Source organism: Camelina sativa, chromosome 5 (genome assembly GCF_000633955.1).
Source record: "Camelina sativa cultivar DH55 chromosome 5, Cs, whole genome shotgun sequence".
Taxonomy (NCBI): Eukaryota; Viridiplantae; Streptophyta; class Magnoliopsida; order Brassicales; family Brassicaceae; genus Camelina; species Camelina sativa.
This window is the reverse complement of record NC_025689.1, coordinates 2,876,198-2,895,805: the sequence shown is the minus strand read 5'-3', so window position 1 is coordinate 2,895,805 and position 19,608 is coordinate 2,876,198. Positions and strand designations below refer to the sequence as shown.

The 19,608-nt window shown below is 35.4% G+C and overlaps 4 protein-coding genes and 1 non-coding gene across 7 annotated transcripts; 3 read left to right on the top strand and 2 right to left on the bottom strand.

Annotated features, from left to right (window-relative positions):
* On the bottom strand, positions 2,032–3,429 carry LOC104785132 (glucosidase 2 subunit beta). Its single transcript, XM_010510280.1, has 5 exons — positions 3,251–3,429; positions 3,048–3,161; positions 2,675–2,770; positions 2,398–2,595; positions 2,032–2,303 (listed from the first exon to the last, which is right to left on the bottom strand). The coding sequence occupies exons 1-5, from the start codon at positions 3,339–3,341 to the stop codon at positions 2,176–2,178; spliced, it is 627 nt and encodes a 208-aa protein (XP_010508582.1). The 5' UTR covers positions 3,342–3,429; the 3' UTR covers positions 2,032–2,175.
* Positions 3,612–4,548, top strand: LOC104788816 (probable T-complex protein 1 subunit eta). The gene is made up of 4 exons (XM_010514597.2): positions 3,612–3,774; positions 3,919–4,104; positions 4,212–4,307; positions 4,398–4,548. Exons 1-4 carry the CDS (start codon positions 3,712–3,714, stop codon positions 4,497–4,499), a joined length of 447 nt encoding a protein of 148 aa, XP_010512899.1. The 5' UTR covers positions 3,612–3,711; the 3' UTR covers positions 4,500–4,548.
* On the bottom strand, positions 10,628–13,933 carry LOC104785131 (transcription factor VOZ2). Of its 3 annotated transcripts, none has more exons than XM_010510277.2 (7): positions 13,782–13,933; positions 13,058–13,252; positions 12,867–12,955; positions 12,556–12,777; positions 12,210–12,422; positions 11,473–11,998; positions 10,628–11,329 (listed from the first exon to the last, which is right to left on the bottom strand). In XM_010510277.2, the coding sequence occupies exons 4-7, from the start codon at positions 12,766–12,768 to the stop codon at positions 10,908–10,910; spliced, it is 1,374 nt and encodes a 457-aa protein (XP_010508579.1). In that variant the 5' UTR covers positions 12,769–12,777; positions 12,867–12,955; positions 13,058–13,252; positions 13,782–13,933; the 3' UTR covers positions 10,628–10,907. The 3 variants fall into 3 exon arrangements, with proteins under 3 accessions (XP_010508579.1, XP_010508580.1, XP_010508578.1); XM_010510278.2 differs by having other exon boundaries at positions 13,058–13,244; XM_010510276.2 differs by lacking the exon at positions 13,058–13,252.
* Positions 15,437–16,574, top strand: LOC104785130 (transcriptional regulator SUPERMAN-like). The gene is made up of 2 exons (XM_010510275.2): positions 15,437–15,632; positions 15,725–16,574. The coding sequence occupies exon 2, from the start codon at positions 15,764–15,766 to the stop codon at positions 16,415–16,417; it is 654 nt and encodes a 217-aa protein (XP_010508577.1). The 5' UTR covers positions 15,437–15,632; positions 15,725–15,763; the 3' UTR covers positions 16,418–16,574.
* Positions 18,464–18,534, top strand: TRNAG-GCC. Its single transcript has one exon. It is a non-coding gene; the product is annotated as a tRNA-Gly (tRNA).

Sequence of the window (19,608 nt, the reverse complement as noted above, 5' to 3'; positions counted from 1 at the left end):
AAAAAAAAAAAAAAAAAAAAAAAAAAAAAAAAAAAAAAAAAAAAAAAAAAAAAAAAAAAAAAAAAAAAAAAAAAACTTAAAAGAGAATGAATAAAGGAGAGAGATCATGCATGCGATGAGAGATTCATAACTTATGTATAAATTTGATGAAAGAACATAATGAATTCAATGTGATCAAAGTGTTTATTATCTCTCTCTCTGAGAGTGTAGGGTCGTCACATGGAGGGAGAGATTGAGATCGGACAGCTATGAAACAGCTGTCTTGAGAAGAGAGGCTAAGGTCTCAACGGTTTACTGGAAAGTCTCCTCCACTGGTTTTTTTCTTTTCTTTCTTCCTTGATTTAAAAAAGCAAAAAAAAAAAAATCCATGTAAGAGATTTGTAGAAGGAATCAAGCAAGCACGTGTATTTGTGACCCCCTTCTTTTAAACTTTGCTTATAGTGGTAGTCTCTTTCTCATTGCTTACAAATATTATAATTACCTGAAGATTAAATAAATCAATCAAAACTTAAGTCATGTTTTCGGTGAATAATGCAACAAACTTGGCGAATGGGTATGTTTTCATATGAATGAGTTTATTATACTAGCATACAATGTTCTCTATAGAAAATGAGTCGAATAATGGATTGTATACTAATAACAACGATCGATCTCTTTATTTCCTTTACCATGTTAATGGATTCTCTTGTTATTATATAATAGCATGCCAAAAAATCAATTCTCTTGTTATTATATAATAGCATGCCAAAAAATCAATGCTACACTGAAGAGAAGAGGATCAGAAACTAGAAAATTAAGAGTAGTGGACGAGCATGGAGAAAGAAAGAGATGAGAGTGAGTGAGATGTTAAAATAAGAAGAAAAAAGAAAAGAAAAAGAAAGAAGGAAGGACGAGAATAATGTTGATGTGAGTGTGTGTGTGAGTCCATGTGATTCGTTTTGTGTTCTCTTTTTCTCTATATTTCCAAGACCACACCCACATGTAGGACACTTGCCACTTTTTTTCTTTGACAAACTTTTTTTTTCGTTCTTTTCTTCACTCGTATAGTTTTCTTATTTCTACTTTTTTTTTTTTTTTCGTATTTAATGGAGTATACCGTAATAAATAATGGAACATATTTAATGAGCTGTTCTTCTGAATGTGTTGGATATGGTCTCATTTACATATGTTCATCAGTTCATGTTATAATGATAAATAACAAAACAAAACAAATTTAAGGGGAAAACTATGAAATATGAAAATGTATAGTTTAATAGTATTATATCTAAACATCCAGGGTTAAATTCATAGTACACAAAAAAAAAAAAAATAGAGAGAAGCTCTAACTACTTGAAATATGCAAGAAAACAGAGAATCTTTAACTACTTGAAAACTTGAGAAGATTGAAAAAGAACACAAAAGTTAATTCACTGCATAAATGTTACAGAAATAACTTGGTGGTTGGTTTCTATAATAGTGCAGAGATATAGGAACAAGAACAACAATGGATAAAAGAGACCCAATTACAGATTATATTTGTATCTCACATATCAACCAATTAATTAGAGTTCAAAAAAAGTGAAAGAATTGTTACCAATAGAGAAGATTATAGCGTTACCTGGACTGTACTGCATTCCACCTGCATCTTTGGTTGTCACTGGTATCCTAAAATTACTCTGTCCATAATCACTGAATCTGGTAATTTTACTAGACCATGGAGACAATGTTAGGCCTTACATTCTCTAGGTTCATCCACATAATACCTCGTCTGATTGGTAATTCATGGGTTTTCTTTGGCTAGCTCTCTGAGTGGAGTTACTAAATTATGGGAGAAGCCTCAAATTTACAAACAAGATTGCTGTCTTGAAAGATCATTAGTTATACGCCAAAGAGGGAATATTACAGATACATCTATGACATAATCTACCTCATGAATCTAGTCTATGAAATACAATTAATTAACATAATCTCCATTTCTAGAAAATACATGCATATCATGAGATCATCTAGATGTGATTAACTCATCAGTACCTACTTTGGTTTATGAGGATGTAAAGACGAACAAGAGAATTATGATCCAAAGCTAATACAGTTTCAACTAACTATTTAGAATGACACTTGACATAATGTGATTTTAGCATACAGGTTCCTTGTAAAAGCTTCAAGAAACTATAATCAAAGAGGTCCATAAAGAAGTTAGTTAGCTAATCTATTAAGAGGTAGATTCTTGCGTCTCCTCTTAGACCGAGCACGACGCCTAAGCATCCACAAGATCAGCAAGAAACCAATCAAAACCAGCTGAAGTGCGAAGACTAGCTTCATACCTGGACACAACAACAACATCTCTTGTAATTCGGTTTGCTAGACAATCGAAGTAAACAAATGTAGCATCAGAAGAAGAAAAAAAACCAGCCAAACCTTGGAGATTCTTGACCATGTCCTGAAGACTCACTAAGGTATTAGAATCCTTTAAAGAAGTAGTAGAACCGAGTTTCCTGTCTACAGATTTATTAAGGTTGGTTCTAGGTTTGTAGATGTAGTTAACATTACCACCCATTACACATGTGTTGGGACAACCAATGCTACTTTCGTACTCATCACTTCCATCACAGCAATCTGAAGACAGAACCAATAACATGATCATACACCAAGAGAGAGCTTAAACGAGAAATCATTCAGCAAAGATATTACTAACCACAGATTCCATCGTTTACACGAGAAGAGTAAACGAACTTTGGTGAACTTCCTATGTTCCTACAGTAAAACTTGCCATTTGGACATGCTGAAGTTCCTGAAATAAAAAGGGTAACAAACATTGATACAATCAATCAATCAATCAGATTATATAGCTGAAGAAATTGAGAAACTTCCTAATTATGCATCATCTCAACAAAGAAACAAAAAAAAAACATATTTTTTCAAAATTGAAGTTGTGAAACAGAATCTGATCCGATCAATGGATTCATACTATAAAATCTTAAACTAGGCAAGAAATTAAAGTCTCATCTTAGCTCTATGGATTCTAAAATTAGGTGTTGGAGGAAGTCAAGAGAAGGGGGAGGGAGTACCAGACTCATCGGTGCCGTCGAGACAATCGCAGAAGTTGTCGTTGAGACGGTCTCTGTGGAATGAATTGGAGCCATCTTTGCATCTGATAATATCTGATTCGAAATACTTTTCATCTGTCTCACAACAAAAGAACAAAGTAACTAAAGAATTAGAGATTAATCGATAGAAAGATAAAAGAGTGAGAGTGATCGAAGAAGTAAACCTAAGGGGTGAACGCCAACGAGGGGAGAGGTCGAAGCGACGGAGACGACGAAGACGAGTAACGAACACAACACGACGCACTGCAGCAGCATCGAGTTGTGTTCAGTTGACTCGCATTTGGACAAAACCGACGCCGTCTTTAGTAATTCGAGTCCTCTCTAAATCGGACCAAACACAGAGTTACACTTGCCTTAAAAAGCACAAAAGCAACAAGATTTGTACGGTTAAGATCGAAGTAGGATACTACTATCAACAGGATTTTATGAGCTATAAAATGCATTTAGCCCAAAAGGCCCATTAATTCACTATGACTAGTATGCTCTGGCCTATTTCTCCATTTCTGCTCATACTAATTTCCCATTGTGTTCGATCTACAGCTGCTAGGGTTTTATTTGTTTCTCTCTCTCTTCTTTCGGAGATTTCTGCTGCAGTAACTCGGATTTGATAACTCTATATGCCGTGATGGCTTCCCAAAATGTTTCAAATGATGTTAAGACCTCACTTGGTCCCGTCGGACTCGATCGGGTATGCCCTATTCGAATGCTTTGCGACTCTTTTGGACTTTATTAGTTTCTGATTTGCATCTCAATTCACGTTATATATATATACTCTGCTAGGATTTGGTATGAGCAGATATTTATTTTTTGTCCAATCGTGTTTCGCTTTCAGATGCTTATGGATGATACTTTTGGTGGTATAACCGTTTCAACTGACTGTGCTGCTATTTTTAAGATGTTGGAGATCGAACACCCAGCTGCCAATGTATTTGATATAACAAGAAATCCCGTGACAGCTTGCCAAGCTGCTTCAAATAATGTTAAGACCTCAGTTGGTCCCGTTGGACTACTCGATCGGGTATGCTCTAACTCGAATGCTTTGACTAGTTTCTGATTTGCTTTTTCGAGTTTTATTCTAAACCTGCAAGATATTTATTTTTTTGTCCAATCGTGTTTCACTTTCAGATGCTTATGGATGATACTTTTGGTGATAATATAACCATTACAAATGACTGTGTTAATATTCTTAGGATGTTGGAGGCCGAACACCCAGATACTAAGGTATACTTGATATATTCGTGATGGTTATAAACTTATAATACATAATCATGCAAAGATTTGTGTTGATATTCTTGGTTTTGGTATCTGCAGAATAGACCAGAGAAAGGATGCGAGGACAAGTGTCTATCTAAATTGAAAAGACGACTCAAGAATAAACTCAAGAGTCGTAGATTTACTCAAAAGTATTATTAGTTGATTCATTTTTGTCACATGTTCTTCATTTTTTTGGGGGGTTTTGGATACAGAGTTCAGTCTAATTTATAAAAGATGAATGAAGTTTTCATATCTAATGCCTGAGATGCTTTTTTTCTATACTCATTTGAGTGTGCATTTTTTAACATCTAGTATGTATGACCTGATAATAATGGATTTGTACAGACCCCTCAGGCTTTGGTGCAGCATGTTCCTTTAACGAACTAGTTACTTCTCGTCTAACTTCAACAGAGGAGCAAACTCCTCAACGAATTGGCTAATACCTTCACCCTGCGCATGTTAAAAACCAAAAGAGCTAAATCAAGATTAAACAAAAAAAAAAAAAAAACTGCAAATATTTCATCAAACGAGGCTAGTCTCCCGTCACATGCAGAGAGCTGGAGAAGGAGTAGTGAGTTCAGCTTGCCACTCACGAATACGCTAAGGCAAAAGCATACAGAAGACAACTTAGCTAACTAACTTCAACACCACAGGAGAAATTCCCGTTGAAAGGGCTTTGACTAGTTTATGACGAATAAATCTACTGTAAGAAGCAACAAACATCTACAACACAAAACAGTTGGGATTTTGTAGTTTTATAAGTGTGCTTGTTGACTTGTTTATTCTTTGGATACCCTCTTTTCTAGACTAAGTCCCTTTTTGTATAGACAATGCGGGTTGAGCTTTTTATATTGTATATGCCTCCTCCTATCGTTTTGCCATGGCTGATGTAACCGTTGTCTTTCCATCACTTAGGCCAGAGCTTATAAACTTTTTTGTCAAGTCCAAATGTCTAGTAGATATAAACTTTTTTCTGTAGTGCCTCTTGTAATTTATGTGGTCAAACTCTAGTCTATCCAACTCAGTAGCTCTTATAGTAAGTAATCTGATTCCATAGCACCTAAAGCACTAATATCATTTGACTTGGACAAAATATAGACAAGCAAGACTCAAAAAAAATCTCCTTGGACCTCAAGAATATGAAAAACGAATCCATACTCGGAAGCAAAAGAAGATACTAGATTTTGGATTTGAAGAGCTAAGATGATTAACAATATGACATACACAATATTGTATATTTCTTACAAAACCCAAAACCAAAGAATTTGAAACAATATACTTAATCTACACACCCCCTCATCATCCATTCATCCCAGCCTCTCTGTTCAAGTAGTTGTTCTTGTCTTACTTCGTTTCTGTGATACTCTCAGATAAGCTTCTGCTTTTGTACCTTTTAAGAGTTCCCTGAAAACTTTTGTAACAGTGGTCTGCTCCACACCGTGATGCTCCTTCATGTAATTGATCATCTCAGGAAGAGTGTAGAAATTCTCACAACAGAACAAGTAGCTATCTCTCATTTTCTCCTCTTCCATGCTCATAACGCGACTACTTTGCTGCTCATAAGTCATATATATATACGAGAAAATTTATGTGAATCAATCAGTGAGAATTACATAGAATGTAAAATCTTAATGCATAGAATCGAGTAATTACTTGTGCCTTCGTAGTAGTAGTAACACAGTCTCCTCCATCTGTTTTCTCTGCTTCAGAATTTGTCGCCATTACTCTCTCTCTATATTGAATTGATTTGCTTTGCATTTAGGGTTTTAACAGAGGAAGGAAGCGGATACCTCCTTTTTTATAGCCCAATTCAATGAACGGCCCAGTAAAGCCCAATTATACATTTTTTTTGTTGTTCTTCAAATCCCTAACGCTCTTCTTCTTCTTCTTCTTCAATCCTTCTACTTGCCATCATCCCTTGTTCGAAAAAGCTTTGTAATTGGATTAAGTGATGAAGAAGCGTTTGGAGAAAAATAAGTCGTTTGTACGCCGTGCTTCAGCAGATCCCCAACGTTGCTGGCCATCATCCTCATCTTCCTCGTAAGTTGCATCTCATCCATCCGCTTACTGATGATCCTGACTCATATTCATATTTAACTTGGTGTGGACGTAGTAGAACAAGTTCCTTTCCTCGACATTTTTCTTGCCTTGTTGATATGTCTAAATTCAAGGCTCGCGAATTGTGCCGTGAATTCCAGCTCCATTGCGTTGATGCCCTTAGAGACCCTCAGAAAACTCTTGTCAAGTATCTAGATGAGGAGGATCAGTCTAAGTTTGTGTTGCTTACGATTCACAGGTCTGGAAGGTTAGTTGTGTTTACCTCTCTATGGAGGAAGTGTCTTTGTAAATAGTTTGTAAAGATCTATTTTAGTTCGTCAAAGGTTTCAAAACAACAAGTATTTGATTAGTGACAGTCAATACTTTGTAGATTCATTTTAGTTCTCTCTGCCGCCTGTGAAGAGAGAGAGACGAGGGTTTTATGAAAAAATGGGTTTGAGCGAGAGAGTGCGTTTTTAGACTATCACGACGTGGCCAATTAAGTTTTTTACAATTTCTGTACCTTTTGCACTGACCTCCTTGGGTAAGATCTTCTACACTGTTTCAGTGTTTCGTATCCAAAGGTTACCACAGCGTCTTATATTCTCCCTGCTGAAGTCTACAAGACCAATGTAATGAACGGACCAGTAACATAGTAGTCACAGAGTATCATTATTAAATTAATTGATTTTTATTGGTTTTTTAAGTTTCATTCAACACACAACGAGACAACCTTTGAAACACGACACAATGTCGATGGAGGAGAAATACACAACTAAAAGTTAGAATTCTTAAAACCAACCAAAGAATTCTAGTGTAAAAACAGAGTACATAGAACAAGCTGGTCGAAGCTACGAATGATAAGCGAGTGGGTAGTTCTCCCAATGTCTTTGAGTAGAGTCAACTTCAAAACCATTCCATCCTCTCCAAAGGAGGATTCTTCCACAAGATGAGTTTGGCCAAGCTTGTCGGCGGTGAAATGTTTAACGTTGGAGATTGGTAAGCAGTTCAATGTCTTGGTAACGTGGTTTGGTAACGTACTCAATGTCATCCATCTCTCATCCATCTCTAGATCCTTGATAACCATGATTCTGGCTACGGCCAAATAGTGAAGCCAATGAGAAAAATAATGAGAAAAATAATCATGGGGATGACCAACGTATTGCAGCCACTAGCTTTGATCCTTTTAATGATCCCCAATATGTAATTCTTCTTCTTCTTCTTTTTCGAAGATGCTCGTATCCAGCAGCTGAAAATTAGTGAGAGCGATCTTGGCGTATTCCATGCGAGTTGGTCCACCGTCAAAAACCAAATGTTTCACCGGTTTTTCATTATAAAGATTTTTGTTAAGAATCTTGCTTATCACGCAAATTCGATGACTCTGGCTTTTCCAAAGCTATAAGAGAAGTAATCGCATCTACAGCTAAAGGAGCAACAATACGAGCGCACCGGTCAAGTGCCTTAGCATATATTTAAGGGGGTACGAGCTTGAAACCGAAGTAGCCAAGGCTGCCAAGATATTAATTGAATCGTTACAAGCATCACGAAAATACATCTGGATTGAAGTTGGGAGGGTGGATCTCGTCAAGGAGAGAACCGATTGGCACTCCTTGAGAAGTTCAGCGGCGATTTCGGCGACACTCGTGGCTCGGTGACGACCGGCGGCTTTTATCTTCTTCTCTTGCTTTCCTACTACTCTCCACCACCAACCGCCGGAATTCAACCATCACGTTTTACTTCGTCCATGATCGGTTCGGTATCGTCGTGAAGGCAAAGATCTCGTTTAGTCTGGGAATGCCCGAGAATCTAAGCCTTCTTATTCCGTTGAGAAATCTCGAGTTCTAGAGAAAGGAACTCTCCCCTTTTATTAATTCATCAATAAAACTGAATACAACCCCTAAGGCCTAAACGCCTTATTTATAATAAAGATAAAACCTATAGAATATTCAATATTCATAAAACACTAAACAGAATTATCTAAATAATAATTAAATAAATATATTAGGAATTTATGAAGATATTTGGAAATTATCCAAATATACGCTGCATCAGAGAATTTATCCAAATATGGTCTGGTGGTTAAAGTAATGTTCTACTTATAGTTTAGGTGACAGGTTCGAACTGCATAAACGTCCATAATAATAGATTCGGATCTTAGTGTTACTTTTAAATTTTGAGTATAAACAATTAAGAAAATCATTATAATAACTACAATAGTTTTAACAGGATATACATACATTCAATAGTAGCATCACACTTGATCCAATGATTCCAAATTGGTCATATCGGAAATGCGTATTTAATTTTCGATTAATTATCTCGAATAATATTTATTTTCATAATGAATTTAAATAATATAATAAATAATAGGTAAATTTTTTTCACTTGGACAGTGAAGGAACTAAGAAAGCTTGAGAGAAATTTTTGGATAATTGAGAGAATTTTTTTAAAAAAATTTTGTACAAGTTTTCAATAATATTTATTTAAAATAATATTTATGTAACATAGAGGATCCTTAATGACCATGATTTTGGCTACGGTCAAATAGTGAAGCCATAGAGGATCAATGAGAAAAATAATCATGGGGACGACCTCTTCAGATGAGAACCAACGTCAAAGAAGAATACAGGAGATTATGTTCAGATGCTGCACAAGTCTCTCCACTGTTGGTTACCTCACATTCTACATCCTCAACGGTTGTTTTTACTTCTGGGGAAACAAGTGCACAACCGCGTAAGTTGGAAGATGCGCTTACGGCTAGAGAATTTATTGGTATCTTAGCAGGTCAAACCACTATGCATCAGATGATGGAGAATTCCAACAAACTGACAGAAACAGTGAACAAGGTGAGAATTAAGTGGTCTTGAAACTTCTATCATATATTACTCTAAAGAAGAATCTCCTAACTTTAAAGGAGAGGTTTGCTGCTCTTGGTCCTGCGATAGGGAAAAAGGCCTTTAGTGATGTGGAGAAAGCGGTAAGTCAGCTTGAAGAATCTTTTTCCTCAAAGGTTAAGGAAAGCAACAAAAGCATCTCTGAACAGTTGTCCCAGCTTGAATCTGCCTTGTCAGCTGCTCAAAGCTTAACCCGTGAATTAGCTGATAGCCAAAAGGATCGTCCGTCAAAGGTTTGTTTCATTGAGTATCTCTAATATCCTTCCTTGCATTGTCTAATTCCGTTGAATAGCTGCTTAACAATTATATTTAAACCTCTGTTCAGAAATTAGAAGCCCTATCAAAGTTGATTTCAGAGGGAAAGTACGAAGAACCTTTCAGTTGGGCTCTAGATTGCAATGATGCCTCTACAGTATCATGGCTCTGCTCTCACGTAAAATACTGAAATATATTATTAGCATTAGATTATAAATACCATAACATGATTTGTTCAATATGACACTAACCATGATTGGTGGCAGGTTAATATGGATAAGCTTCCACTTTGGCTTTAATTGGAAGATCATATGAATAAGTTTTTTTTAATTTTATCATCCAATCAACATTTATTAGGAGAGGATATAAGGGATCATTTAGAAGCTGCATATGCTCTCAAATGCTTTCTTTCTATATGCTCTCATTTGAAGCATTTCCCAAGCATTTAACTCTAAAATATTAATATATATTAAAATAATTTTAAATAATTAATTTATTTTGTAAAAATAGAAAATTATGATTTCATAAAATATAAAATTATTTGTTATAAGATACTATATATATGAGAAACTACTTAATGTTATTATTTAAAATAATATAATAATTTATGTAATACACTAGATTTTCACCCGCGGTACACCGCGGGGCAATTTTTTCTTAAAGTAAAACTTTTAAATTTTAAGTTATAATTGTTTGTTGATTTTATTTAATATTTGAAATCGTATAATTGTATTAAATTGTTAATGTTAGGGTTAATTCGTGGTATATTGCATGATTTTTTTTTACGCAAAGTATATTGCATGATATTTATTTTTTTACATAATTTTAATTTAATTAATTTAATTAAAAATTTTAATATTCTAATATTGACGGTGTTATTAAAATAATAACATAATAAACACCAAATTAATTTATATTTATATCAACCCAAATCAGTTCTGCTATATAACCCTTCACGTGATATTTAAAAGTAAAATTTATCTAAAACAATTTTTTGGTAATGGAGTACGAACTGGCTAATACTTTCACTACTCTTCACATGTTAAAGACCAAAAAGGCTAAATCTCCACCCACAAATCAAGATAAAACAAACAAACAAAAGACTGCAAAATTCTCATCAAATTATAGATCGGATAAGTACACAACTTCGTTTACAAAATCCTTCCTTGCGGTTTTGAAGGAGAAAAAATAAAATGCAAAAATTTACAAACCCATCACAGATTCTATAAAGAAAAAGGGCAAAGACCAGACTTGTCCATATTAACACAATACATCAAATCAAAGATGATGATCCTATCTCCTCATAATACAGTCAGAAAGAGAGAGAAAAAAAACACAGATGACGATGGCTTTTTTGTAGGATGCCGGAGACAACTTGGAGCTATTGTTGCAGGAGTCTTGAGTTAGATTGAGGAGAGGGCTTGTCTGAAGCCACTTTAAACTGTCCCATCTTCTTCTGCAGATCAGCTAGAGGGTCTTTTGAAATCTTTCCCTTAGGACTCTTCTTTCCATTTCCTACTTTTTTTTCTAGGCGATATAACGCACATGCGTCAGATTCATTGATTTGGTATTCAAAGAGATGCCACTCGAAGGAACCTGAAGGTTGTGGATCCATATAGTAAGATCTCTTCTGGCCTTCTTGTTCCTTCATCAGTTGCTTTCTTGATTCATGCCAACCTCGTCCGCTGTAATCTGGAAGTGATCTTTGCTTTCGATTTCCGCTATCATATGCTCTTCTAGGTTTGTCAAAGAAGAGCCACTCCCTAATCGTTTCGCCTTCAACCAGTTCAAGATGAAACAACTCTGCAATTACAAAAAATTAAGGGTCAGACATAAATAAGAAACTCACATATGGCTTACGTTTTCAAAGAGGTACGGAGATGCTGAACTAAAACAAAGAGAAGCTAAATTCGGCTCTAGTGGGCCAAATGTTCCAATGCCCTCACCTGCTGCATTCCATGGGCATTTTGTGTTAACAGCTCCTTCACACACTGGGATGCCAACATTCTTACCCTGAGTCTTTGCACGAAGGGCATCAATCAGTAGATTATCTTTCAAACTGATGCCCCCCGGCCTTAAGACAGGTGTTGCGCCAGGCGAATCTTCATTCAGAGCTAGAGTCGCATGGAAGTTACTGCAGTAATCCAGGTACCACTCAGAGCCATGAGCAGGCCTTGTGCAATCCCATAGTGCACACTTGGGTCCGAGAAAAGCAGATGGAGGCACACGGACACTTGATGGAGTAGTAAATTCAGCAAAGTTTTCGATCTCTTCAGAAGAGTCAAGCTTAATGGAAGGGCTGTTATCGAGTTCCTGACGCACTTCTGAGCATATATAATCATACTGAGAAGTTATATCCAGGTTGCTGAGTTTTTGATCATGGAAATCAGGAGCAGTGTTTATGCTTGAATCAAACCCTTCAAAGGCATAATGGAGTTGCTGACCATGTGTTTCTGTGTTGTTACCAGCATCCTGAGATAGGAAAAGTGAATTTGTACATTAGCAAAAATATTCAAAATTAAGACAAGAATGAAAAAGTATCAAATTTATATGGAATCAATGGTGTTGCAAATGTCCAGGAGAATCTAACTAACAATCCAGAACCTAGAGACAATAATGCTAAATAGGCTAAGGCAAAAGCATACAGAAGACAACTTGAAGGCAGAAACTGTAGCTAGCTAACCTCAACACCACAGGAGAAATTCCCGTTGAAAAGACTTTGACTAAAATGATCAGATGTCCATTCTGGAGGGCACAAGGTTTGAGCGAAACCCTCAGGCTCAGGCTTTGGTGCAGCATGTTCCTTTAACGTACTAGTTGCATCATCCTCCTCGTCTAACTTCAACAGAGGAGCAAACTCAGCAAACTCTTCAAGGAATTGGCTAATACCTTCACCCTGCGCATGTTAAAAACCAAAAAAGCTAAATCTCTACTCATATACAGAAAGCAACCAAGCTTACAGATTCAGTATTTTTTCAAAACCCATAAAACAGCTGAGAAGTACAAGTTTTTGGTAATGGAGTACGAACCAGAAGAGAAGATTCTGGAGAAGGAGCAGTGAGTTCAGCTTGCCACTCACGAAGATTCTGAGAGATTTGGGCTTCCAAAAGAGCAAGGTCACCATGGCGCCCTTCTTTCCTAGCAGCCTGAAGATGACAGAACTTCTCCTGAAGTTCTCTTAGCTTCTCCTCCAAATTCTGATGCGCCGAAGACACACATGTCATCTTCGGATGGTTTGACATCTCCCTCTCCTGATCAAACCAATTCAGAAATCAACTTAAAACCTGACCACAGAATAACCAAATCCAGATTCTCATGAAGAAGGAAACAAACACATTACCTCAAAACCAAAGCAAACGCAATCGAGTATTCCAGGAAATCAAGATTCAGATTAGAGAAATTGGCGCTTGGTCTCTCCTTCCTCCGTTTCTGGCAATTTAATCAACAAACCAAAACTGATAAGTTAATGGAAAAGTGTTAAAAAAGAGTTCAAAACAACAACAAAGCAAACAGATTACACATCAGTCCAACCTAAATCAACTAGCAAACATACTAACGCTTCAACAACACCAGCTCCCCTTGAGCCTTCCCTAACCAACCAGAGATCCAAAACAACTCCTTTTCCTTCTGCCCGGTTCGATCTCTTGGACAGTACTACTACTCTCTACGGAGGTTTGATGGTAGACAGAGAGAAATCTCCACAGCTAGCAAACAACCTCTGAAAAACTATATTCATAAGATAACGTTATCTAAAACCTTAACATCCTATTCATATGATCTATTGATCCAAGACAGGAAGCAACACAAAGCCGTAAACTAAAGCTAATCGAAGAATCAAAGTATCCTAGACTAGTATTTCAAATCAATAATCAAACTTAATGCTAAGTCTAGTTCACACTCTTCAAACCCTATGATATCAACTAAACTAAGAAGAAGAAGAAGAAGGATGATTCCATACTTCTAAGAAACGATACACCATAGCTTCAAAATTGACCATCAAGAGTTGTGTGCACCATTATTCAAAGAGTTTGTAATCGTATCAGAGAGAGCGTACACTTCAAAATCCTAAGCAGAAACTATCAATTCGAGATTCCAAACTTCAATTTCATAAACATACTAACGAGAAATAGAACCCAGGAGGTCAAAATACTCAAAAGCCCTTTGATGATCTACGGATTAGATCAAAATCACAATCCCCTAACAGAGCCAAATAACAACACGAGCGAATAGAGGAAATCCCTAGATTATAACTTACTTCCGAAAGGATTCGATTGTTCTGTAGAATCTTATCGTTATGAAGAAACAGGAGTTATCGCGATGAAGAAGAAGAAGAAGAAGAAGGCAAAGTTACACAGCGAAGAAGAGCAATGGATGGATTCATCAGAGGACGACGATTGCGACCCTCTTTGGTTTTTCTCCTTTTCCCGAAACGCTGCGTTTCATAAATTAAAGTGAGGATTTTTTTTTTGGGAAGTTTTGAACAAAAGTTAATAGGGTTTATTATGATTTTTCCAAAACTAAATTTAAAATTTTTAGAATGTCCAAATTCAATAAATATGCATTAACTATATGATTCCTTTTTAAAAAATATACTCCTTCTGTTTCACAAAAGTGTCATTTTGACACATTTCACACAAATTAAAAAAAGTTTGAATTATACTTATTTGCCCCTATTTATTAAATGATTAATGATCAAAATTCAATGAAAATAGCTTTGGGTTTAGGGGTAAAAAAGAAAATTTAGCATTAAAACACTCATGGAAATGTAAAATGACATTCTCTGTGAAACAAGAAATTTTCTTCAGAATGACACTCTTTGTGAAACAGAGGGAGTACTAGATATTAAATTATTGAAAAAGCTATAATAAAGTTTTCCAAATTCTTGTTGGATAAGACATAAATTACTGAATTAAAAAAAACAAAGCTACATATGTCACTCAAAACATAAAATCGGAAAAAAAAATTGTTTTGAAATAATCCAAAAATCGAAAAGACCAACTACTAAAATCGGTTCAATTAACCTTACAAGAACTGAGACATACAACGATTATATATGCTTTGAGGAAACAATGATAATAAATCATGGACTAGCTCTAAAGTATTGTCTTGTTATCATATAAAGTATTTAACCCATAAGTCTTTTTTTAGGGGTTTTAGTTATATTTATCCACCAATTTTTTTAACAACTTTCATAATTTGGCTTGGTGATTATATCTCTCTTTGTTTCATTTCTTTCAAGCTGTTCTACTAATAATACACAGTAAAGTAGTTGGCATGAATTAGTTCAGTGTCAAATGTACTTAACTTAATTGTAGATATAAGGTGCAATAACTTCTAAGGACATCAATACGTCATTTGTATGTCCTTAATGCAGCATACACACAAGCCTTGTTTCTTTCTTTTACAGTTTCTACTCGATGTCAAAATCAACTCTTTTAGTCCACCATCCTATCACTGCAATAATCTATGATAATATAATCATATATACATCTCTCAGTATCATAAAATGCAACATAGGTGTACATCTCGGCTATATATGTAATATATGTGTGCAAATATATATAATTGAAGAGATTTGTGGAGCCAAGATGGAATATGATGAAAATGAAATGGCAAAGTGTCCTGCAAGATATTGACACAAAATATTAATGCAACACAGAGTTCCCATACCACAATAACATTGGTCTCAAGTAACTTCTAATAATAGTAATAAGCAGACACATTGCAGGCATGAGCATCATGAGTAAGTATCCTCTATTCAATTCCTCTCACTCTCTCTCCCTCTTAATCATGAAACTACCTCTTTGTCTCTTCCTTTTTCTCTTATTTCTTTTTTTTTATCATTTACACTCAATAAAATCTAATCGAGCATAGCCTATAGCTATACTCATTATTCTCCAATATATCTGACCAAACATGTAACAGACTTAAACCCTAATAAATGATCATCCGTACAATGCACCTCTCCCTCTCAAGCAAAGTTAAAAGACCACCTTCTGTTTTGTTCCCCTTTGACTCTATATAACACACAGTAACTCCTCTGTAGCTATTCTTCCTTAGATCCTCACCAAACTCAAACTCAAATATTTCTATCTCTATATCTACGGTTTTCCTCATCCTCCACTCTTATTCTTTTTCACTCATGAATTAGTCTATACACACCATTATTATACATAACATGTTTCTTATATTATGCAGGGGAGTATCATCATCATTCACCACCATCTGTTGGAGAATATGAAGAGGACACATTTGGCAAGTTTCAGCAACAGAAGCACAACCCAAGAAGAAGAAGAAGAAGAGGATACTGATGCTGACAACAGAGTCATCATGAATCACTACAAGAATTACGAAGCTGGGCTGATCCCATGGCCTCCCAAGAACTACATTTGCAGCTTCTGCAGGCGAGAGTTTAGATCTGCTCAAGCACTTGGAGGCCACATGAATGTCCATAGAAGAGACAGGGCAAAACTCAGACAGATCCCTTCTTGGCTATTCGAATTACCTCAGCACCACATACCTATTGCAAACCCTAACCCTAATATTAGATCTTCATCTTCCGCTTCAACAACACCAGCTCACCTTGAGCCTTCCCTAACCAACCAGAGATCCATACCAACTCCTTTTCCTTCTGCCCAGTTCGATCTCTTGGACAGTACTACTACTCGCTACGGAGGTTTGATGGTGGACAGAGAGAAGAACAAGAGAAATGTATGTAGCAGAGAGCTCAAGAAGGGTGTCATCGATGCATGTAATTCTGTAAGATGTGAGATAAGCCGTGGCGATGTGATGAACCAGAAAGATGATCAAGTCATGGGGTTGGAGCTTGGGATGAGTTTGAGGAATCCCAAACAAGTTCTTGATTTGGAGCTTCGACTTGGATACCTTTAGATTCATTTGATTAGTAGTTTTAATTATAAGCAGTATGTGCATGGTATAGCTGAGCAGTGAGCAAGTGATTGTGATTGCGTTCAGGCTAATGGTATTAAATAGTATTAGACTTAAATTTAATGGAGGTCAGAAAGAAAATAAACAAAATAAAGTTGAAAAAGCCTCTAAGTTTCTTTATAGGATTGTACCTTTTTATAATGAAATATTTATCCATGATTTTACCAACAGTGTTTACATCTCTTAAGGCTCAGTATAATCTTAAAACGGATATACATAAAGTTCCAGTATAAGTGTTATTTTCCTTATACTTTTTCAAACAATAAAAGATATTTAAAAACAAGAAAACGATATGTGTTGTAATTTTTTAACTTTATATTCACACGATGTTTGTATTTTTAATTTTTATATATATTATTGGTGTTAATTCTAACAATTTGTTAGCCAAAAAAATAAAAAACTGTCAACTTTAATCATCCTGTTTGTAAATTGTATAATAAAAATACGTGCAGTATAGGAGCTAGCTAGGAAAGATTAGAGAAAGTGGGTTGCATGTGTATGAAGTATTAAGAAAGACAAAAAGTGATAAAGATTGCATTATTATAGAGATGGGTTGATAAGACACAAACGCATGCGACAAAGTGGTACTATGAATCATATAAAGATGGATGATGATCAATTGACTCATGAATAGTTAATGTTTTCATCTTTTACACTCACCATCACATATATTAATGCTTCTAGCTTTACATACATATAAGTACTTAATGGTGTATGTGTTAATTAAAAAAAACTGTCCGATTCAAAATGAGGATAATTTTCTTACTATTGTTGCGAAAAATGTCTATAAATTATAACACATTCAGTTTATAGCTGAAGAGCCGTTCGGACATGGAGACTTGTGAATATGAGTTTGCAAATCAAGTCAAAATCGAGATTAATGTTTAACTATGCTATTATATATGCCATCACCCGGCCCGTCAGTCAAGTTCAACCACTGATATCGACCAACAAAATGTTACTATTAAATTAACACAATTTTGTACTTTTTCCATCACATAAAAATACACACGTGTGAGTGTGTGCATGCATATAGGGATTTGTTCCTGCAATTGGTGCTCTTTTGGTTATAAAATTAAACTCCACAACCATATATATATAGATATATACATGTCGTAGAGTCTGTAGTATACGAAACATGAATGAATGTAGAGAGTACATACAGACAGATCAAGAGCCAAGAGTGTAGGAGACAAGGTTAGAAAATTAGAAAACAAGTGATGTGAAAAGGTAACAAGAAAATGGAATGTTTTGGTCAATACATTTGGGATGTTTGTGGATTCCCCATGAACAAATTAAATCTGACATTTTCCATCTTCCCCAACAATTTTAATTTAATATACAATTCATCATCACCTTTCCATTTTTAGAATCGATCACTTTCCACTCTAATCTCTACGTTCCCTTCAATTCTTCCCTTTTCCATGAATAATAATTACAGTGAGTTTATTTGTGTTTGAGTGATGTGAAAGCTAAGAGAATTTCATCATGCACCCTAATATTTTTCTTCTGCTTACAAATTTGCCCCAAAAATTTCTTGTGTTTCTTACAATAATCACCCACCTTCCATTGCAGTTTTATTCACACCCGTACCGTTGTCTTAAATAGATTTGACTCTAACTTCTAGTAATGGTGAGGAATTGATTTGAGTAGTCCTAGAGATTATATTTGGCTAAAACTGCAAAACTTGTAGGTTTTGTTAACTGTCCAATCACATTGACTTCTGTCTCTATCTCAAAATCACATGTTTTTAGTTATGTCTTCTCACCGGTTCATTCAAGAATCTCTTTATTTCGTCTGAAGTGATTGTTCTGAATCTGATTTGAACCGTGACATACATAACTCAAAATATGATATAACTGGAGTTAAATGTGATAAGAGTTTGTTCATCCTTCGACCAAAGAAAACAAAAGGAAAAATGAGAAGAATCAACTTAGAGTAAATAAAATAACCGATGAGTACATACGTTTGGAAGATCTAAACATCGAAGCACCAGTGGTCTAGTGGTAGAATAGTACCCTGCCACGGTACAGACCCGGGTTCGATTCCCGGCTGGTGCAATTTTTTTAAAAACCAACCCCACCCTCTATGTTTGGGCTTTAACGGCCTTTTTGCTTTTCATCCGTAACCAGACTTGTCACTTGTGAGTTGTGGTCCTTCCTCGTTCTCACTCTCAACCGAGTACTGTACATCTAACCACATGATTTTAAAAATTGTATATAGCCATGGAAAATTCAAAAATCAGAAATTGAAATTTGTAAACGACGTTGCAATACAAATAAAAATATGAGATACTTTATCAACTAGTAATTATTCTAATAATATTTGGAAAAAAAAATTCGAGAAAGTCCAAAGGGAAGTGTAAGTTTTAAATACAAAAGAGACATTGTTTGCTTAAGTCAGGCGTGATGGAGAGAAAGAAACCTCCCAAGTGATAGATTGATTTCACCACAAGTTAAGTTCTTATGTCTTCTTTATTTATAAAGCTAGCTATGTCAACAATTATTCTTCAGTAATTTATGATCTAAGACGAAAAAGAAACGTATTCACGGAAACTGCAGTTATCTCGACTAACATGTTTAGATTACCATGAGCTACAAGGTTTTAACTGGGATTATGGGAACACACTAACATTTTCTTAAGACAATTAAAAAAAAAAAAAATTTGCCAAGAATTCTATTCTTTTGATTTTGAATATCTGATATTTTATGCATACAAAAAACGCCAAACATATAGTATATGTTCTTATATGATAACAAATTTACCAACTAAAACCGAGTAATTTTAAGAAAACGAGCAATAAGTGAAAGTCACATGCGCACACTATCCTAATCGCATCACACGATTTCCCTCGTGTACACAATCCGTAAGTGCATGATATTAATATTTTTTTTGGGTAACATTATTAAAATTCTAATAATCTCCTCAGGTGATTTGAATCCTAGTCTGTACCAGCTACACACTCACTCCATCCATGTAACCAAATATTCCCAAGCCACCTACGCAGATCCAGCACGATCAATCAAAATATTTAGAGCTTTTAGCGTATTGTTTTTTCATAAAGGGACTCTAATTAATCAGCTTATAGTTACGTAATTAATTAAAGATTAGACAACAAGAATGGGTTTCAAATA